Raw genomic sequence first — 17,196 nt, forward strand, 5'->3', positions numbered from 1 at the left:
AGAGGGTTAACACATAAACATTTAATAATCTGCACTTTTATTAGATTATTATTATTATAAGTAGTAATCTACAGATTTAATAGAGGAGCAAAACTGATCACATTTTCTGAAAAAGTCTAAAAAATTAGATTTACACTTTGAGTTCCAGCTGCCTCCAGCAGAGGGCGACGTTACCACTGAGAAAGTTTTAACCTGTGGCTCATGAAGATGAAATATATTCAGGGTTTAAACCTTTTTATGTTTAATTTAGGAAAGCTTTATTTGGAAAATGCGGGGTTAGAAGAAGTGGGATCGGGTTTGTACGGTGGCCCTGAGGAGTCAACTTGGACAAAAAGAGACAACCAAAGATACAAACATGCAGACACACAACACGTAAAGCTGCAGAAATGTTTCTGGGGACACAATAAAGTGACGGACCAGGCTGTTTGTCCGGTTCATACTGTCCTGTATCTGAGAATCAAGGAGGTTTATTATAACTGACTCTGAAACTGAAATTTTGTCCGTATATAGCCGTTACTTTAACTATTTGCATAAAGTTACTTTCATAGAAAATTACATGATTAAAATTATTCATGATTTTAAGTACTGTGTCAGTTTCACAGCTGCATTTCTTTTTTCTTTTTTCTAAGTATATTTTTTTGGCGTTTTTGCCTTTAATTGATAGCACATAGTGAGATAGACAGGAAAGGGGGAGGCAGAGAGAGGGGGAATGACATGCAGAAAAGGTCTGCCCAACGCGGGATTCGAACCGGGGACGCCTGTGTTGAGGACTATAGCCTCTACATGGGGCGGCCGCCTTAACCACTGCGCCACGCACCGCCCACAGCTGCATTTCTGACGTCCAAAACAAACCAAACCATGAACATGAACCACAGGCTTAAAGCTCTGAGGGAGCGAGTTGATTGAGCCAAGATGGCGGCCGGCCGCATCTAGTCTCCTTATATATCTATAGCAACGGAGAAACTGTGCACCTTGATGTCGTAGTGGTCCTTGAGTCCGTCCTCCACGTGGTTGAGGAAGGTGAAGATGTCGAGCCGGTCCAGGCAGCTGTCCAGCAGCGTGTACATGCACTCGAACGCTGCTTTCCTCAGGTCCAGGCCGTCGTCCACCGTGTGTTTGAACGGACCCATCTCCACCTACAGAGGAAAAACTTTATTGATTAATCACCGTTATTGTATCGACGACGATGAAAATCAATTGATAAATTTACAAAAAACGATTATTATTATTGTGGGTTTTTTCATCGTCGTCCCAAACAAACCAGCGACTCCTTCGTCTTAAAGGGACAGTTCAACATTTACTCTGTTTACTTCCTGTTTGTTCTGTGTCGCATCATGAAATGTTTCCACCTCCACTATTGATTATGGATTATCCGAAAGGTGTTATTGGTTATGGATTATCTGACAGGTGTTATTGATTATGGATTATCTGAAAGGTGTTGTGGTTATCGATTCTCTGACAGGTAATCAATACCTGACAGGTGTTATTGATTATGCATTATCTGACAGCAGGTATATCCTTTTCGGCGGGGTAGTAGGGCGTTATTGGTTATTGATTACCTGACAGGTGTTATTGATTATGGATTATTTGACAGGTGTTATTGATTATGGATTATTTGACAGGTGTTATTGATTATAGATTATCTGACAGGTGTTATTGATTATGGATTATCTGACAGGTGTTATTGGTTATGGATTATCCGACAGGTGTTATTGATTATGGATTCCCTAACAGGTGTTATTGATTATGGATTATCTGACAGGTGTTATTGATTATGGATTATCTGACAGGTGTTATTGATTATGGATTCCCTAACAGGTGTTATTGATTATGGATTCCCTAACAGGTGTTATTGATTATAGATTATCTGACAGGTGTTATTGGTTATCGATTATCTGACAGGTGTTATTGATCATGGATTATCTGACAAGTGTTATTGATCATCGATTATCTGACAGCAGGTATACCCTTTCAGGCGGGGTAGTAGTGCATTATTGGTTATTGATTACCTGACAGGTGTTATTGGTTATGGATTATCTGACAGGTGTTATTGGTTATCGATTACCTGACAGCAGGTATCCTTTTAGGCGTGGCAGCAGGCTGTTATTGATCATCGATTCTCCGACAGGTGTTACTGGTTATCGATTATCCGACAGGTGTTATTGATCATCGAATACCTGACAGCAGGTATCCTTTTAGGCGGGGCAGCAGAGTGTTATTGGTTATTGATTACCTGACAGGTGTTATTGGTTATAGATTACCTGACAGATGCTATTGATTATGGATTATCTGACAGATGTTATTGATCCGGTTGGTAATCGAATCGGTAAATCGGGCCGATTAACCACCGCTAGGGGGTCGGACCGGGACCAGTCGACCTCCGTGCGTCTCACCTCTCTGATCAGCTCCTTCCTGACTTTGGTCTCGTTGTAAAGTTGCGGCAGGACCGAGTCCAGAAGTTCTCGGATCAGACTCGGCTTGTTGTGCGCCGCCGAGTTGAACGTTACCAAGGCGACGCGACGCACGTTCAAGTCCGGGTCCTCGAGCGTCTTCAGGAAGTCACCTGAGAGAGAGAGAAACGACGAGCCAATCAGAGGAGGAGATTCAGAGTGTGTTCATCATAATAATCTGTGTGTGTGTGTGTGTGTGTGTGTGTGTGTGTGTGTCTGTGTGTGTGTGTGTGTGTGTGTGTGTGTGTGTGTGTGTGTGTGTGTGTGTGTGTGTGTGTGTGTGTGTGTGTGTGTGTGTGTGCGTGTGCGTGTGTGTGTTACCTATGCAGTTCTTCAGCAGCGGGTCGATCGGCTGCGGTTGGTCGGAGATCGTGAACTTCACCGCCGTTACCACGGAGCTCCTGGCGTACGACGAACCTGCAGCACACAAACCGATCAGAAATCAATACCACAATCAATATCACAGGTCGTCAGTGATCGGCTGGGAGGGGGCGGGGCTTATTCACACACGACACAATCCTATTGGTCGTTTAGATTTTCTGTTGCCAGGAAGAAAAAATAAACTCAAAATCATCAATAACAGAATTTATGTAATTTTTTAATTGATCAGCTAATGTCAACAGACGTATGGATTCGTCAATCACTCATTTATAGATACTTATTGATCATTATTGATGTATCAATACAGTACTGATATACTGTATTGATTACCAGACAACAGGTATTCTTTACGGCAGGGCAGCAACGTGTTATTCATTATTGATTACCTGACAGGTGTTATTGGTTATGGATTACCTGACAGGTGTTATTGATTATGGATTCCATGACAGGTGTTATTGGTTATCGATTATCTGACAGGTGTTATTCATTATTGATTAGCTGACAGGTGTTATTGGTTATGGATTACCTGACAGGTGTTATTGATTATGGATTATCTGACAGGTGTTATTGGTTATCGATTATCTGAAAGGTGTTATGGATTATCTGACAGGTGTTATTGGTTATCGATTATCTGAAAGGTGTTATTGATTATGGATTATCTGAAAGGTGTTATGGATTACCTGACGGGTGTTATTGGTTATTGATTACCTGACAGCAGGTATCCTTTGAGGCGGGGCAGCAGCGTCTCGGGGTCGATCAGCGTCAGTTTTCCCAGACACTCCGCCACCACGTTCCTGGTTCCCTCCTCCTGACACTCGCAGTGTTTGAGCAGCAGCGACCAAACCGACTCCACGTACGGCTTCAGACCGGACACCGACGCCGAGCCTAAACACACACACAGAGAGAGAGATTAAAACCACACACACACACAGATTAAAACCACACACACACACTCTAACAAAGTGGTTCTCAAACTTGTTTTTCATCAAGGACCCCTAAATTGATACAAATTAGACCACAGACCCACATTGGACAAAATTTTGAAGCAAACACCGAAAATACACAAATATTTGTTCTGAGATTGAAGAACGTTACTTTTTTAGTCAATGCACATTCAAATTAGGGCCAATGGCGTGAATTTTTGGAAATATTGTAGAGAAATTTCTGGAAAGAATTGGTACAATTTCTCCAAGAAACGTTGAAACATTTCTAGAAAAAGTGATAAAAATACGTGAAAAAAAACAAATCGAAAAAGTGGTAAGATTTCTAAAAAATAATCATAATTTTTAAAAAGTTGAATTTTCTCAAAAAAGTGGTAAAATTTCTCAAAAAACAAAATCTAGAAAAAGTGGTAAAATTTCTCCCAAAATTTTTTTATAGAACAAGTGGTAAAATTTCTCAAAAAAAAAAAAATTCTAGAAAAAGTGGAAAAATTTCTCAAAGAAAATGTTAAAAAACAAAACAAAAAAAATCTAGAAAAAGTGGTAACATTTCTCAAAAAAATGTGAAAGAAAAAATTCTAGGGGAAAAAGTGGTAAAATGTCTCGGAAAAAAAAGTTACAAAAAAAATTCTAGAAAAAAATGGTAAAATGTCTCAAAAAAATGTTAAAAAAAGAAATCTAGAAAAAGTGGTAAAATTTCTTTAAAAAAAATTCTAGAAAAAGTGGTAAAATTTCTTTAAAAAAAATTCTAGAAAAAGTGGTAAAATTTCTCAAAGAAAATGTAAAAAAAAAGAAATTTCTAGAAAAAGTGGTAAAATTTCTCAAAAAAATGTAAAAGAAAAAATTCTAGGAAAAAAAGTGGTAAAATGTCTCGGAAAAAAATGTAAAAAGAAATTTCTAGAAAAAAATGGTAAAATGTCTCAAAAAAATGTTAAAAAAAGAAATCTGGAAAAAGTGGTAAAATTTCTAAAAAAGAAAAGGAAAAAAAAGAAAAAATAAGTATTTCTAGAATCTTATTTTTAAATATTCTAGAAAAAATTGGTAAAATTTCAATAAAACCCTCCTCATTACTCTAACAGACAGATGTGTGTGTGCTGCTGCTCTTACTGATGATCTCTTTGAGCGAGTGCAGCAGCAGATACTGTCTCTTGGAGGACGAGATCTCCTGCAGGACGAAGGGCAGGTACTCGGGGAGGTTGCCCACGGCGATGCTGCCCAGCGCGTACGAGGCCGCGGACTTCACCTGAAACACAGAGAGAGAGAGAGAGAGAGAGAGAGGATGAGGTCACGACCTTCGACCTACAGCCGACAGACCCTCGGTGTGTGTGTGTGCGAGCCGCTTCCCGTCACCTCTTCGCTGGAGGAGGAGAAGGCGTCGAGGATCACGGTCTTCAGCTCCGGTTGGCTGCTCAGGTCCACGTGGTGCCCGACCTCGCCCAATGAGAGCAGAGCGAGCAGCCGGATCGAGTCTGTGGAGCGGCTGTTCTTCACGTCCTGACCAAACAAACAAAACGTGGTTTATGTATTAACATTATAATTTTAGGGGCGGTGCGTGGCGCAGTGGTTAAAGCAGCCGCCCCATGTGGAGGCTATAGTCCTTAACGCAGGCGTCCCCGGTTCGAGTCCCGCGTCGGGCAGACAGTTCCTGCATGTCATTCCCCCTCTCTCTGCCTCCCCCTTTCCTGTCTATCTCTGACTGTCTATCAAATAAAGGCAAAAAGCCAAAAAATATATACTTTAAAAAAAAAAAAACATTATAATTTTATATGGATGTATAGAGTGTATATTTTTGTCTTACATTCCTTATCTCTGTTTTATTTTACTCCACCATGCCTTTATATTATATTATATCTTATTAATCTTATCTTATTTGTTATTAGAAAGCAGTGAAGGGATATACAGGGGGTAAGAGATCAATAAAAGCTTTATAAATGTGCACATATAATAATAGAGATTCTTTATTCATCCCAAAGGAAATTCAAGTCCTTTAGCCTACATATAAATTCATATAATATAATAATAATAAACTCTACAAATAAAGTTTATTATTATTATTATGTTGTATTATATTATATTATATTATATTATATGTAGGCTAAAGAACTTGAATTTCCTTTGGGATGAATAAAGAATCTCTATCATATAGTTTCAGTATTTTCATGGAACAACCTGCAGAATAACTAATAAAACTTCATTCATTTCATCTTTTGGGTGCTTCTCTCGTTAAATTTTAATTCCACATGTGCATGCTTTACCTGATCCGTTCATCCTTGTTTTAATATTTTAATTATTGCTGAGGTTTTTTTTGTATTCTTAATGTTTCTGGGGCTTTTATTAGTTGGCCCCTGTGTTTCCTGAAACTCAACATTGTTGCTTCTTGTGTATTTTACCTTTATCCTTCACTCGTCTACACTGTAAATGAGTCTTTACCTGCGAGTGTTGAATTAATGAACGTACAGGTGCATCTCAATAAAATAGAATATCATAGAAAAGTCCATTTCAAGTGGTCAAATAGCCCCAAAAAGTGCATATTGATGGACATACTTTTCAGAAAGCCAACATTTCCATATTGAAAAAGCTTTTAAAATTTGTCTTTTGTAGTAAAATAACAATCTTTTTCATTAAATGTGAGCTATAATCATTACAATTAAAAGAAATTAAATAAAGGGACTCACCTGGATGAACTGTCCGACCACGGCCGGCCCCTCGGTGGGACAGGCTCGGGTCAGCGCGGCGACGCACTTGGCGATGGAGCAGTACGCCTGTTTGTGAGGCAGCGCGGCGCTCTGCGAGTAAACGGGACCGGTCAGCATCCTCAGCAGGTCCATGTAGCCCAGACCGGCCGTCTCCGTGGCCACCAGGGCCTAAACACACACACACACGGACACACACAGAGTTAGGATTGATAAAACACACCATGGTTTCTTTTTGCACAAGAAGAAAGAAGAAGCAGGAAACTCATGTAAAGCTTCCACCCACAGCAAATTTGAGAAAATCAAAAATTAAAAGAAAGGCACATGACAAAGAAAACATACATTCATACAGACATTTAAAGGAATAATTCACCAAAAAATGAAATTCAGTAGTTTTAGGACTGTTTAGGTTGTAAAAATGTCCTAAATGACGTTGTTTCCAGTAAACTCTGGACTACATCCCTTCACAGGGTTTCTACAGCTTAAGCCAAGTTAAATTTAAGACTTTTTTAAAGCCACTTGAAATTAAATTTAAGACCGACTTCACAATAAACACAAATGCAGAAAAAAAAAGCCACACCACATCAATTACATAGGGTTAGGGACAATTTTACCCACTTCCAAGGTAAAGTGACTGCTACATCAACATTGGATTGTGTCTCTTTCCAGCTGTCCTTTCAAAATAAATGCATAAAAAGTCCAGAAAAAAAAGAAAACACTGACTCGGGAGCTGGAGGCGGTGAGAAATTTAGCGTTGACGGCCGCCACTAACTTCTCTATGTCGAAATGTTACCAATTATTTTGAGATTTGAGACTAATTACAATCATAAAATACCACTTAACATTTTTAAGACCTTTGAAAAATTGATTTAAGACATTTTAATGCCAATTAAGGCCTTGTTTTTAGATTAATGAATTCAATGCCTTTTAAGTCTTTTTAAGGATCCGTAAGAACCCTGTTCAGGACACTTGGATTGCAGTGGACGAGCAGTGTGGAGGAATATTAAATGGTTTTTGTGTAGTTTTATGGACGTTTTTGTGTCGGGCCATATTATTACTCTCATATAAAGTTTTGGTTGGACTAGGAACCGGCCTCCCGGGTCTCCAGATGCACTTTGAGGAATAAAAAACTACTCCGGAGTATTCATCAGCCTGAGGGTGAGTCACTAATGACTGAATGAATATCATTTTATGGTGAACTATTCCTTTAAAAATGTTACAGTAATAATTAACACTAAAAACCGCCAAATTCTGACTTTTTAACTCAGAATCTTAGAAAAAAAAACTCCGTCGTTGGCCCTAATGCTCTTCCGTGTTGGATAAATTAGGCTGTAGTGAAACAACATTAATATATTGATGTGATATTGATCTGGTTGCCGTGGTACCTGGTAGAAGTCCAGCATGGCGGCGAGCGCTCCGCCCTGCAGCAGCGGGGACCGGACGAGCGCGATGAGCTGCTGGAGGATGTTCCCTCCGCTCAGTTGCCCCAGCGACGACGGGTGCGTGACGGCCAGCGTGGACAGGAAGCTCAGCGCCATCTGGGACACGTGCATGTCGCTCTCCGAGATGAGCGGCGGCAGCTCGGCCAGCACCGCGTCCACCATGACGGGCGTCACGGCGGAGCTGGAAACACACAAACGGTCAGCGGCGAGTCGGGTGGAGCCGACGGAGTGAGTGTGTGTGTGTGTTAGTGTTGTCACGATACATTTTGGTACCGTTATCGGTACCAACAGGTTTTTCGATACTTTTCGGTACTTTTCCAAATAAAAAGAGAACACAAAAAATGTCATTATTGGCTTAATTTTAATAGAAAATCTTAGAACTATAACATACGTATCGGTAAATAATCAGTAAATCAGTAAACAGTTACTGCTGCTGCAGGATTACATTGCCATCTATATTAATCTGAACTCTTCCTAAATTAAAACATTAGTGGTCTGTTTAAAAATGAATATCAACTTGTTTTCTTTGCATTACTATTTGAGGTCTGAAAACACTGCATCTTTTTTTGTTATTTTGACCAGTTGTAATTTTTGGGAGAAATTGTTATCAGTAGTTTATAGAATGAAACACAAACGTTCATTTTACTCAAACACACACACCTATTGTTTCCCATAAGTAGACCAAATTGCATCGAATAAAATTCATGGTTGAATTTGCGATGCATCTCTCTAGCCTGTCTACATCGGTAAATTCCATGGTTAAATCGATAGATAGATAGATAGGTAGATCGATAGAGTCTAGCATTTATTTTTTAGCAAAAACCTCTAGACTATACCTTTCAAATATGAGTTGTTTGCCCCATAAAAATTAACAAAATATAGGCTACATCCCTCAGATTGATACAGAGAGTGAGGCAGAATAGTGGTATTGAGGTAAGACACCTGATGTGGGCTAAGAAATTGTCGAACTCCCTACCCCCTGAACTACATTTTATTTTTGACTTGGCACTTTTTAAATCACATCTTAAAACTCATTTATTTAGACAGGCTTTTAATATTGAGTAACTTTTGCCTTTTGATATGCATTTTATCATTTGTGTTCTCTTGCTTTTGTATCTGCTATGGTACTCCTTGTCACTTGTAATGTAATTTTTTTTTCTGTAAAGCACTTTGATCATCTTTCTGATGTTGTAAGGTGCTATATAAATAAACTTATTATTATTATAAGAAACTCTATTATCACAACTGTATCGAACTGGATACATCATATCGAACCAAATCTCTTTGTAATTAAGTCATATCGTTATCAAATCATTTTTGAATCACATCATATCGTGAACAGGAGTGAATCGTATCGCATCGTATCGACGGGAGCTTCAGTGTATTGTTAATGTATCGTATCGGTGGCAGCGTATCGAGATGCGTATTGAATCGGCCTCGGTGGTGGAGATATACAACCCGATTGTGTGTGTGTGTGTGTGTGTGTTACCTGTAGTTCCTGAGCAGGATGTCCAGAGCGGCGAGCGTGCAGAGCTTCAGCGCTCGCTGGTTCTTGCGGAGGAAGGAGGCGAGGATGGGAACGGCGTCGGGGAGAACGGGCCGCAGGTCGATCTTCAGCGGAGAGCCGGCGATCAGCGTCAGAGCTGCAACACACACACACACACACACACACACACACACACACACACAATAAATAAACACAACAGAAAAGTAAAAATAGTTAAAAGAGTAAAAAGGCGCCCGGCGAGTCGTGTCTCCCAGAATGCACTGCACCTTTCACTGTCGTCAGCCTCGTGATCTCGTTCTTCAGCCGCTCCAGGAAGATCAGCAGCGTCCCCGGGAGCTCGTTGGGCAGCCGGTCGCCTAGGCAACACAAACGGTAAAGTAAAGGTGAGCGGAAACAATCTGGGCAGATGATGATACCTGAAAGTGTGGTGTTAGTCTTAAATGTTGAAAGTAACAATAAGGAAGTTAAAAATGTAATAAAATTGTGCCAAAAACGTTGTTTTCTTATGTTGAACAGCGGTTTTCAAACTTATTTTCATCAAGGGAGCATTTTATGACACAAATTAGACCACGGACCAACACCGGAAATACACAAATATTTGTTCCGAGACTGAAGAACTTTTTTTGTTCAAATTAGGGCTAATGGCATGAATTTTTGGAAATATTGTGGAGAAATTTCTGGAAAGAATTGGTACAATTTCTCCAAGAAACATTTATGGTAAACATTTCTAGAAAAAGATAAAAATTCTCAAAAAATAAAAAAAAAACTAGAAAAAGTGGTAAGATTTCTAAAAAATAATAATAATAATAATAATAATAATAGTAAAAAAGGTTGCATTTTCTCAAAAAAGTGGTAAAATTGCTCAAAAAATAAAAAGTTAAAAAAAAATTCTAGAAGAAATTGGTAAAATTTCTCAAAAAACAAAAAAAAAATCTAGAAAAAGTGGTAAGATTTCTAAAAAATAATAATAATAATTTTTTTAAAAAGTTACATTTTCACAAAAAAGTGGTCAAATTTCTCAAAAAAAAAAGTTAAAAAAAAATTCTAGAAAAAGTGGTAAAACTGCGTCGGTTACCTAGGTTACAGATGATCTGCCCCATGCAGGAGATGGCGCGCTCTTTGACCTCCTGGTCGATGTCGGCGGCTTTCAGGCGTTTGATGGTGCAGGTGAACAGGTCGTTGATGTAGGGGGAGGGGTCGAAGCTGTCCGAGCCTTCTGATTGGTTGTCGAGGGGTCGGATCACCTAGGAGACGACACACAGAGAGCGACGGCGGCCTGTCAGTCACCTGCAGACTCAGTCAGTTCAACATTTTGTCAAATTGGCCCGTTGCCATAACCCCTATAGTCATAGCAGTAGGTTCGTTACCTTTAAATGTCGGTGCAAGCTGTTTTTAGAACGGCAGAGCAGAGCCGTGAGCTGCTCAGAGCTACGCTACGGAGGCTCATTATGGGATTTCTTGGTTTCCCTCATCAAACTCATCAAATACACAATCCAACAACTCCAAAACGCTCTGGTGGACAAGTTGTGACCTCCACATTCACCACGCTATGAGATAATAACACAACGTTACCACACGGAGTTGTTTTAGAGGGTATATACAGGAATCTTGAAGTTAATTTTAATAACCTTTTTAAGACTTTTTCAAGACCTTCTCAATATTTTTCAATATCTCACCGCCACTTCAAACTGTACCCATTTACATCAGTGACACTTTTTTACTTTTTTCAGTTTTAGGTTGTGATAAAGACTATAGACCACTATGATACAACCGAATTCAAAATAGGCTAGGATAATAAATCAAAGGCAAAGTTTATCAAAAAAACAAAACAAAACAAAAAACATTGCTCCACTCTCAAAAAACAAAAAACAACTGTCTTCTTTTCTTTATATGTACAGGTTCATCTTTGTCTTTTAATAAAATGAATAAATTCACACACTTTTACAATGTTTTTTAGGACTCAAACTCTTGGACAGCTAATTCAGAAAAATATACCTTCAAAATTTCATACTTTATAAAGTTGTGAAAAGACTTCAATACTTTTTAAGGGTCTTAGTTCTCCCAAAATTTATTTATCACCTTTTAATACTTTTCAAGACCCGCAGATACCCTGTTTTAGAGGTAAATACAGAGACTGCTTGATGAAAAACTGTCCCTGAAGGCAACGCGCATCAGCGGTTTTGCATGAATTTCCCTCTAAAACAACTCTGTGTGGTAACGTTGTGTTATTATCTCATAGTGTGGTGAATGTGCAGGTCACAACTTGTCCACCAGAGCGTTGTGGAGTTGTTGGATTGTGTATTTGATGAGTTTGATGAGGGAAACCAAGAAATCCCATGAGCCTCCGTAGTGTAGCTCTGAGCAGCTCACGGCTCTGCTCCGCCGTTCTAAAAATAGCTTGCACCGACAGTTAAAGGTAACAAACCTACTGCTATGACTATAGGGATTATGGCAAATGTTGAACTATCCCTTTAAACGCTGCTTCGTCTCTCTCCCTCTCTCTCTCTCTCTCACCTTGACGAGCTGCTGCGTGACGAGCAGCGCCTCCGAGGTGATCTTGTAGAAGGGGTCTCCCACGCAGGCGACCACGGGCGGGACGAGGGCGGGCACGTGGGCGTGGAAGGCGTGGGCGGGATGCGTGACCATGATGACGTGGAGACACGCCAGGGCGTCGATCTTCAGGTTGGAGCTGCTCGACTTGTCGTTCAGAGAGAAGATGATGCCTGGAGAGGAAAAAACAAACCACGCCACCAACTCATTTACATATTCATGACATCACAGGGTTTCTGCAGGTACCAGCAAATCTACAGGGTTCCTACAGCTTAAGCCAAGTTAAATTTAAGACTTTAAGACTTTTTTAAAGCCACTTGAAATGAAATTAAGAGACCGACTTCATAATAAACACAAATGTTAGATAGGGTTGGGGACAATTCTACCAACTTTCCTATGTGATCCAAGGTAAAGTGACTGCTACATGAACATTGGATTGTGTCTCTTTCCAGCTGTCCTTTAAAATAAATGCATAAAAAGTCCGAAAAAAAATAAAATAACACTGACTCGGGAGCTGGTGGCGGTAAGAAATTTAGCGTTGACGGCCGCCACCAACTTCTCTATGTCGAAATGTTACCAATTATTTTGAGATTTGAGACTAATTACAATCGTAAAATCCCACTTACCAAGTGTTAACATTTTTAAGACCTTTGAAAAATTGATTTAAGACATTTTAATGCCAATGAAGGCCTTGTTTTTAGATTAATGAATTCAATGCCTTTTAAGACTTTTTAAGGATCCGTAAGAACCCTGATTAATGCTTTTTAATGCCCTTTTTAATACCATTTCAAACATTTTTAATGCCCACGACTGCAAATACTATTTTTATTACTTTTGTGTTATGTGTAGGGACTACAGATGGAAATTAGCTGGGAGCTAAATCTGGTGCAACCATCTTTTCATTTTTTTCCTTTAAATGATTAATGTAATTGCACATTGTCCCTTATTAAACTAATAAACTAAACTAAAACTAAATACGTGTGCATACATACACTTACCTATATACACATACACACACACCCAGTTACTTGGTTCTGCATGTTTATCACACCAATAGGGGTGCAGCACCGACTGCAATTTTCTGGCCTATCATTCACTGATTTTTAAAAACCCTGACCTGCCGAGTCAACAGTAGCCTGCCACCACCTAAAAATATTAATTTAGAAAATTCTCCATTTCTTCACCCACGTTTAATTTTACTGTAGATTAACTGTATAATCCCCCTATTTTTCTGCTCTCTGTGCTCTATAGGGATGTAATGATATCAAAATCTCACTGTATGAATCAATCAATTTTTTATCATTTTTTTAATGCCTTTGAGAATCGAATTTAATTCCTTTTAATGCCATTTAAGGCCTTAATTTCAGCAAAATGTATTTAATGACTTTTAATGCTTTTTAATGACCCGCGGAAACCCTGCATCATGATGAGTGGGTAATCAGATTACTGTTGGTATCTGCTGTAGGTATTATTACCAGGTATTAGAACGGGGATGTGCGTCGTCAGGGCGCCGGGCAACACGTTGACCAGCTCCGTCAACATGTTGAAACAACACTGACGAGTTTTCACACTTTTCTCCTTCAGCTGCTTGTGGAGCGCCTTGACGATCATGGGAACCTGCAGAGGGGAGGGGACAAGAGATATTAAATAACAAGGATCAATGATGTGAACATAGAAAACATGGTAAGAATAACAAAAATGGAAAAAGAAAGAATTAAAATTAATTAATTAATTAGAAACACGAGCAATCCTGAAAGAATTAAAAAAGAGGTAATAGAACGCAAAAAAGGAGGGAGATTATTCCAATCCGATGGGGCTTTATATTGGAATGACCTTTTACCAAACTCTTCTGAGAATCTAGAAACAAAAAAGAAAAAGAAAAAAGGGAGTTTCATATGTCTAAGTGAGTATGGCGAATTGTATGGAATCATAAGAGAGATGGAGAGAAGGGGGAGAGGGGAGGAGAGAGAGAGAGCAGGGGGGGGAAGAGAGGGAGGGGGAGAGAGAGGACGAAAAGAGAGGGAGGGAAAGAGAAAGAAAGAGGAGAGAGAGAGAGAGAGAGAAAGAGACGGCGATGATTTGTTGTCGTCTGTGGTCGTCGGTGCAGGAAGTTCATGTTTCCTGTCTTGAGTCACAACAACAACAGAAACAACAACAGCTCCATCCACTGTTGAACATCAACACTGCAGCCAACCACACACTGATGTTACACTCACTGACCTCAAATTATAACATATTAAAATAACATAATAACACATAAAAAATTAACTGACTAATCGTTACAGGGCTCCGGACCCTGAACAGCAGCATTTTGCCCCTAAAACCTGAGACAGGAAAGTAAATTTGCTATTTTGTTTGGTGTCATTACAGGAGGTTATACAACATTTTATTTCTAAAAACATGGCGAAATTTGATTTTTTTTTTTTTTTTTTTTAGGGCTGGTGACAGTATTTTCTCATTTACAGAGTGATAAAAACTTCTGACTCTAATATGTCAACAAAATTAAAAAAATTTGAAAGTTGCCTTATCCATTGTTTAGATTTCTGTTCTGGAAATATATGCAAATTAGCACATATTTAAGGCGGGTTTACACTGTACGATTTTGCCACGATTTTGTCGTCCCAGACGAGTCGCAGCCTAATTTGCATAATCTTAGAGGGATCGCGGGGTCGTGAGCATAATCGGGACGTATGGTTAGTGAGGCTCTGCGTCACGTCCCGACGTCCTAAAGACGAGTCGCCGACCTCCCGATTATTTTCTGACATGTCAGAAAATTTCTCGTCGTGACGGACAATGTATGGGGTCCTACGTCACGATTCTGCACATACGACAAGTTTTTACCATGACAGATTGTTTTAGCACAGAGCACAGAGCCTTTATGAACCTGAATGTGATGCTGAACCTCGTCAGATGGAGTTAGAACGGGCAGACAGAGAGAGGAGGGACAGGGAAGTGACCAGCTGAAGTTAGACCACAGCTGTGACAGACAGAGTGACCAGGTGATGATCAGTAATGCAGCGCAGTCCGTGGTGGAAGATCAGCCCGACAAATGTACACACACTATCAATCAGCAATTGAGGACGATTATTTTTTCTTGCCGTTACAGTATAAAATAGCGAGCCTACACACCAGCCACTTCCACTGTGCTCTGGCTCCTGATCAGCTGAATTTTTAAACAAAGTGCAGGCGAGAGAGAGAACTAGTGAGCCTCCTCTGACAGCTGCAGGTGAGCTACACGTCAGCTGGCTGGAGAGCGTCGCTCGCTCTCTCTCTCTCTCTCTCTCTCTCTCTCTCTCTCTCTCTCTCTCTCTCTCTGCAACACCGGCCTTGGAGGTGATGCACGCTGTCTGTCTGTGTGTTTGTCGGTCTGATCTTCCACATGGACTCTGCTATATAGGAACCAATATCAGGAACCAATGTCAATTTGAGGTTTACAATCGAGCAATTATAGAGCAGCACAAATCTCAGCGGCATCGCAGGGTAATCGTGGTGGGGAGAAATCGTAGAACGACGTGCAATTAGTGGGGGTCTGAGACTGATCTGAGACGTAGGACTGAAGAGGGAAGCTCGTGCAGTTTGAGATGTGAACAGACGAATAGTCGTGCAGTGTAAACCCGCCTTTAATTAGAAATCGCCTAATATAAACATAAAATTTGACAACACTTGTAATATAAAAAATATTTGTCTTAATGTGAGTGATAAACTTGGGGAGTTTCATGGTGATATCTGTTAGTTTAAATCTTTACCCTATTCACCTGTAGTGTCTCGCCTGAAATAAAAAGTCCGGAAAAAAAAGAATAATTAAATGATTATTAAACGGTAACGACAGCGATCGTCCCGTCCCGTCACGTGACCCGGTGACCTCACCTGGCTCTGCAGCATCGTCAGCGGCGTGTCGCCCTGCTCCATGGCGTCGGGGTCGGCCAGCCAGCTCTGAGCCGGCCGCGTCTGTTTGAGCAGCGACAGGTAGGCGTGGAAAACGTCCGCCTTCACGTTCTCCTCCCGCTCCTACACACACACACACACACACAGAGAGGTGATGATGTCACAGGCTGATCGATAATAGAGAGTAGGGATGCACATAGGGATGGAGTGATTTTCGATCGGATCGTCTATCGGCGATCGAAGGGACGATCGTGATTTTATTTTCAAATGGCGATCTTTAAGGCGATCTTTAATTAATTTACTGCCATAAGATGTTAAAGAAATAATCTCTAGAACCTGCGCTACTTGAAAATGTTTCGTGGAGCAACATGTCTGCTTACAGAGCCCTTGGATCTGTGCAACAGAGGAGTGAATATTAAACTCTCTTAATTACACACCCTGTTGCATCTTTTTTTTTCCTTCTCACTTTTTTTCGGAGGTGCATGCCGCGGACGCAGGCTGTGCGGGGTGGGGCGGGTCATTAAAAAAACTGATGATGAAGTCCAGAGTGTGTTATCAGGGGTGATGTTGACGGGAAAGCCGGCGGAGGTGTGAAGGAACCGGTGAGACGGCGGCTGGGCGCATCAGCAGAGCGGGTTGGTTTCACTGAGAGCAGAGAGCAGACCGGGGAGAGTGAGAGGCGGCGGCTGCGGCGGCTGCTGCACTCGCTGCTCTGTGACTCTCCCACTCCTCACGAGCTCCACACTGACAAGCTACCGGCAACACAGCGCCTCTGTCTGCCCTTTCAAAGTAAAAAGCCGCTGTCTGACGTTTAACAGCAGCGGGGATGGTTGTGAAAATAGATGCAGTGGTGTGGGGCGGGTCAAAATACTTCGGGACTCGCGGGTAGGAAAAAAATCCGCGCGTCATGCATGCGCGCTTGTCTGTGTGTGTGGACGACAATAACGGAGAGTGAGCGCTATGCGGAGATGAATGAACGGAATATAGCAAGTTTTTTTTTTTTTAAGCTGACGTAAGAGCAGCGACGTCCTTGTCCTCTTTTTTTCTCTCAGCGCCGTAGTTACAGGTGATTCACATCTATGTCCATGTAGGCTACATTTATTGTCTGACCTTCCTTCACGGAGCTGCTGCACATACTGTCAGTCCTCCTGTGTAACTTTTTGCTGCGAAATATGACTGAAGGCAGTGAACTCTGCACGTGTCGACACACCCCCATGAGTTGACGACATAAGGAGCTAATAAAATAAATAAATAAATAACCGATAGTATTAATCGGTCAAAGTTCTTGTTATCGGTTAACGGTTAAACGGTTAATCATGTGCATCCCTAATAGAGAGGTGATGATTG

At 40.6% G+C, this 17,196-nt stretch overlaps 1 protein-coding gene across 1 annotated transcript in view; it reads right to left on the reverse strand.

The window, feature by feature from the left end:
- Positions 1 to 17,196, reverse strand: part of cand1 (cullin-associated and neddylation-dissociated 1) — a 31,453-nt gene that overhangs the window by 1,967 nt on the left and 12,290 nt on the right. Inside the window, exons 11-24 of the mRNA XM_085769032.1 lie at positions 15,832 to 15,972; positions 13,440 to 13,581; positions 11,929 to 12,137; positions 10,490 to 10,658; positions 9,681 to 9,770; positions 9,397 to 9,550; positions 7,851 to 8,088; positions 6,448 to 6,636; positions 5,123 to 5,266; positions 4,880 to 5,015; positions 3,540 to 3,716; positions 2,772 to 2,867; positions 2,394 to 2,563; positions 972 to 1,136 (exon numbers count right to left, since the gene is read on the reverse strand). Coding sequence (XP_085625158.1) covers positions 972 to 1,136; positions 2,394 to 2,563; positions 2,772 to 2,867; positions 3,540 to 3,716; positions 4,880 to 5,015; positions 5,123 to 5,266; positions 6,448 to 6,636; positions 7,851 to 8,088; positions 9,397 to 9,550; positions 9,681 to 9,770; positions 10,490 to 10,658; positions 11,929 to 12,137; positions 13,440 to 13,581; positions 15,832 to 15,972 — 2,220 coding nt within the window. The remainder of the gene's footprint in view (positions 1 to 971; positions 1,137 to 2,393; positions 2,564 to 2,771; positions 2,868 to 3,539; positions 3,717 to 4,879; positions 5,016 to 5,122; positions 5,267 to 6,447; positions 6,637 to 7,850; positions 8,089 to 9,396; positions 9,551 to 9,680; positions 9,771 to 10,489; positions 10,659 to 11,928; positions 12,138 to 13,439; positions 13,582 to 15,831; positions 15,973 to 17,196) is intronic.

Source organism: Trachurus japonicus, chromosome 23 (genome assembly GCF_045865225.1).
Source record: "Trachurus japonicus isolate A0001 chromosome 23, Traja_1.0".
Lineage (NCBI taxonomy): Eukaryota > Metazoa > Chordata > Actinopteri > Carangiformes > Carangidae > Trachurus > Trachurus japonicus.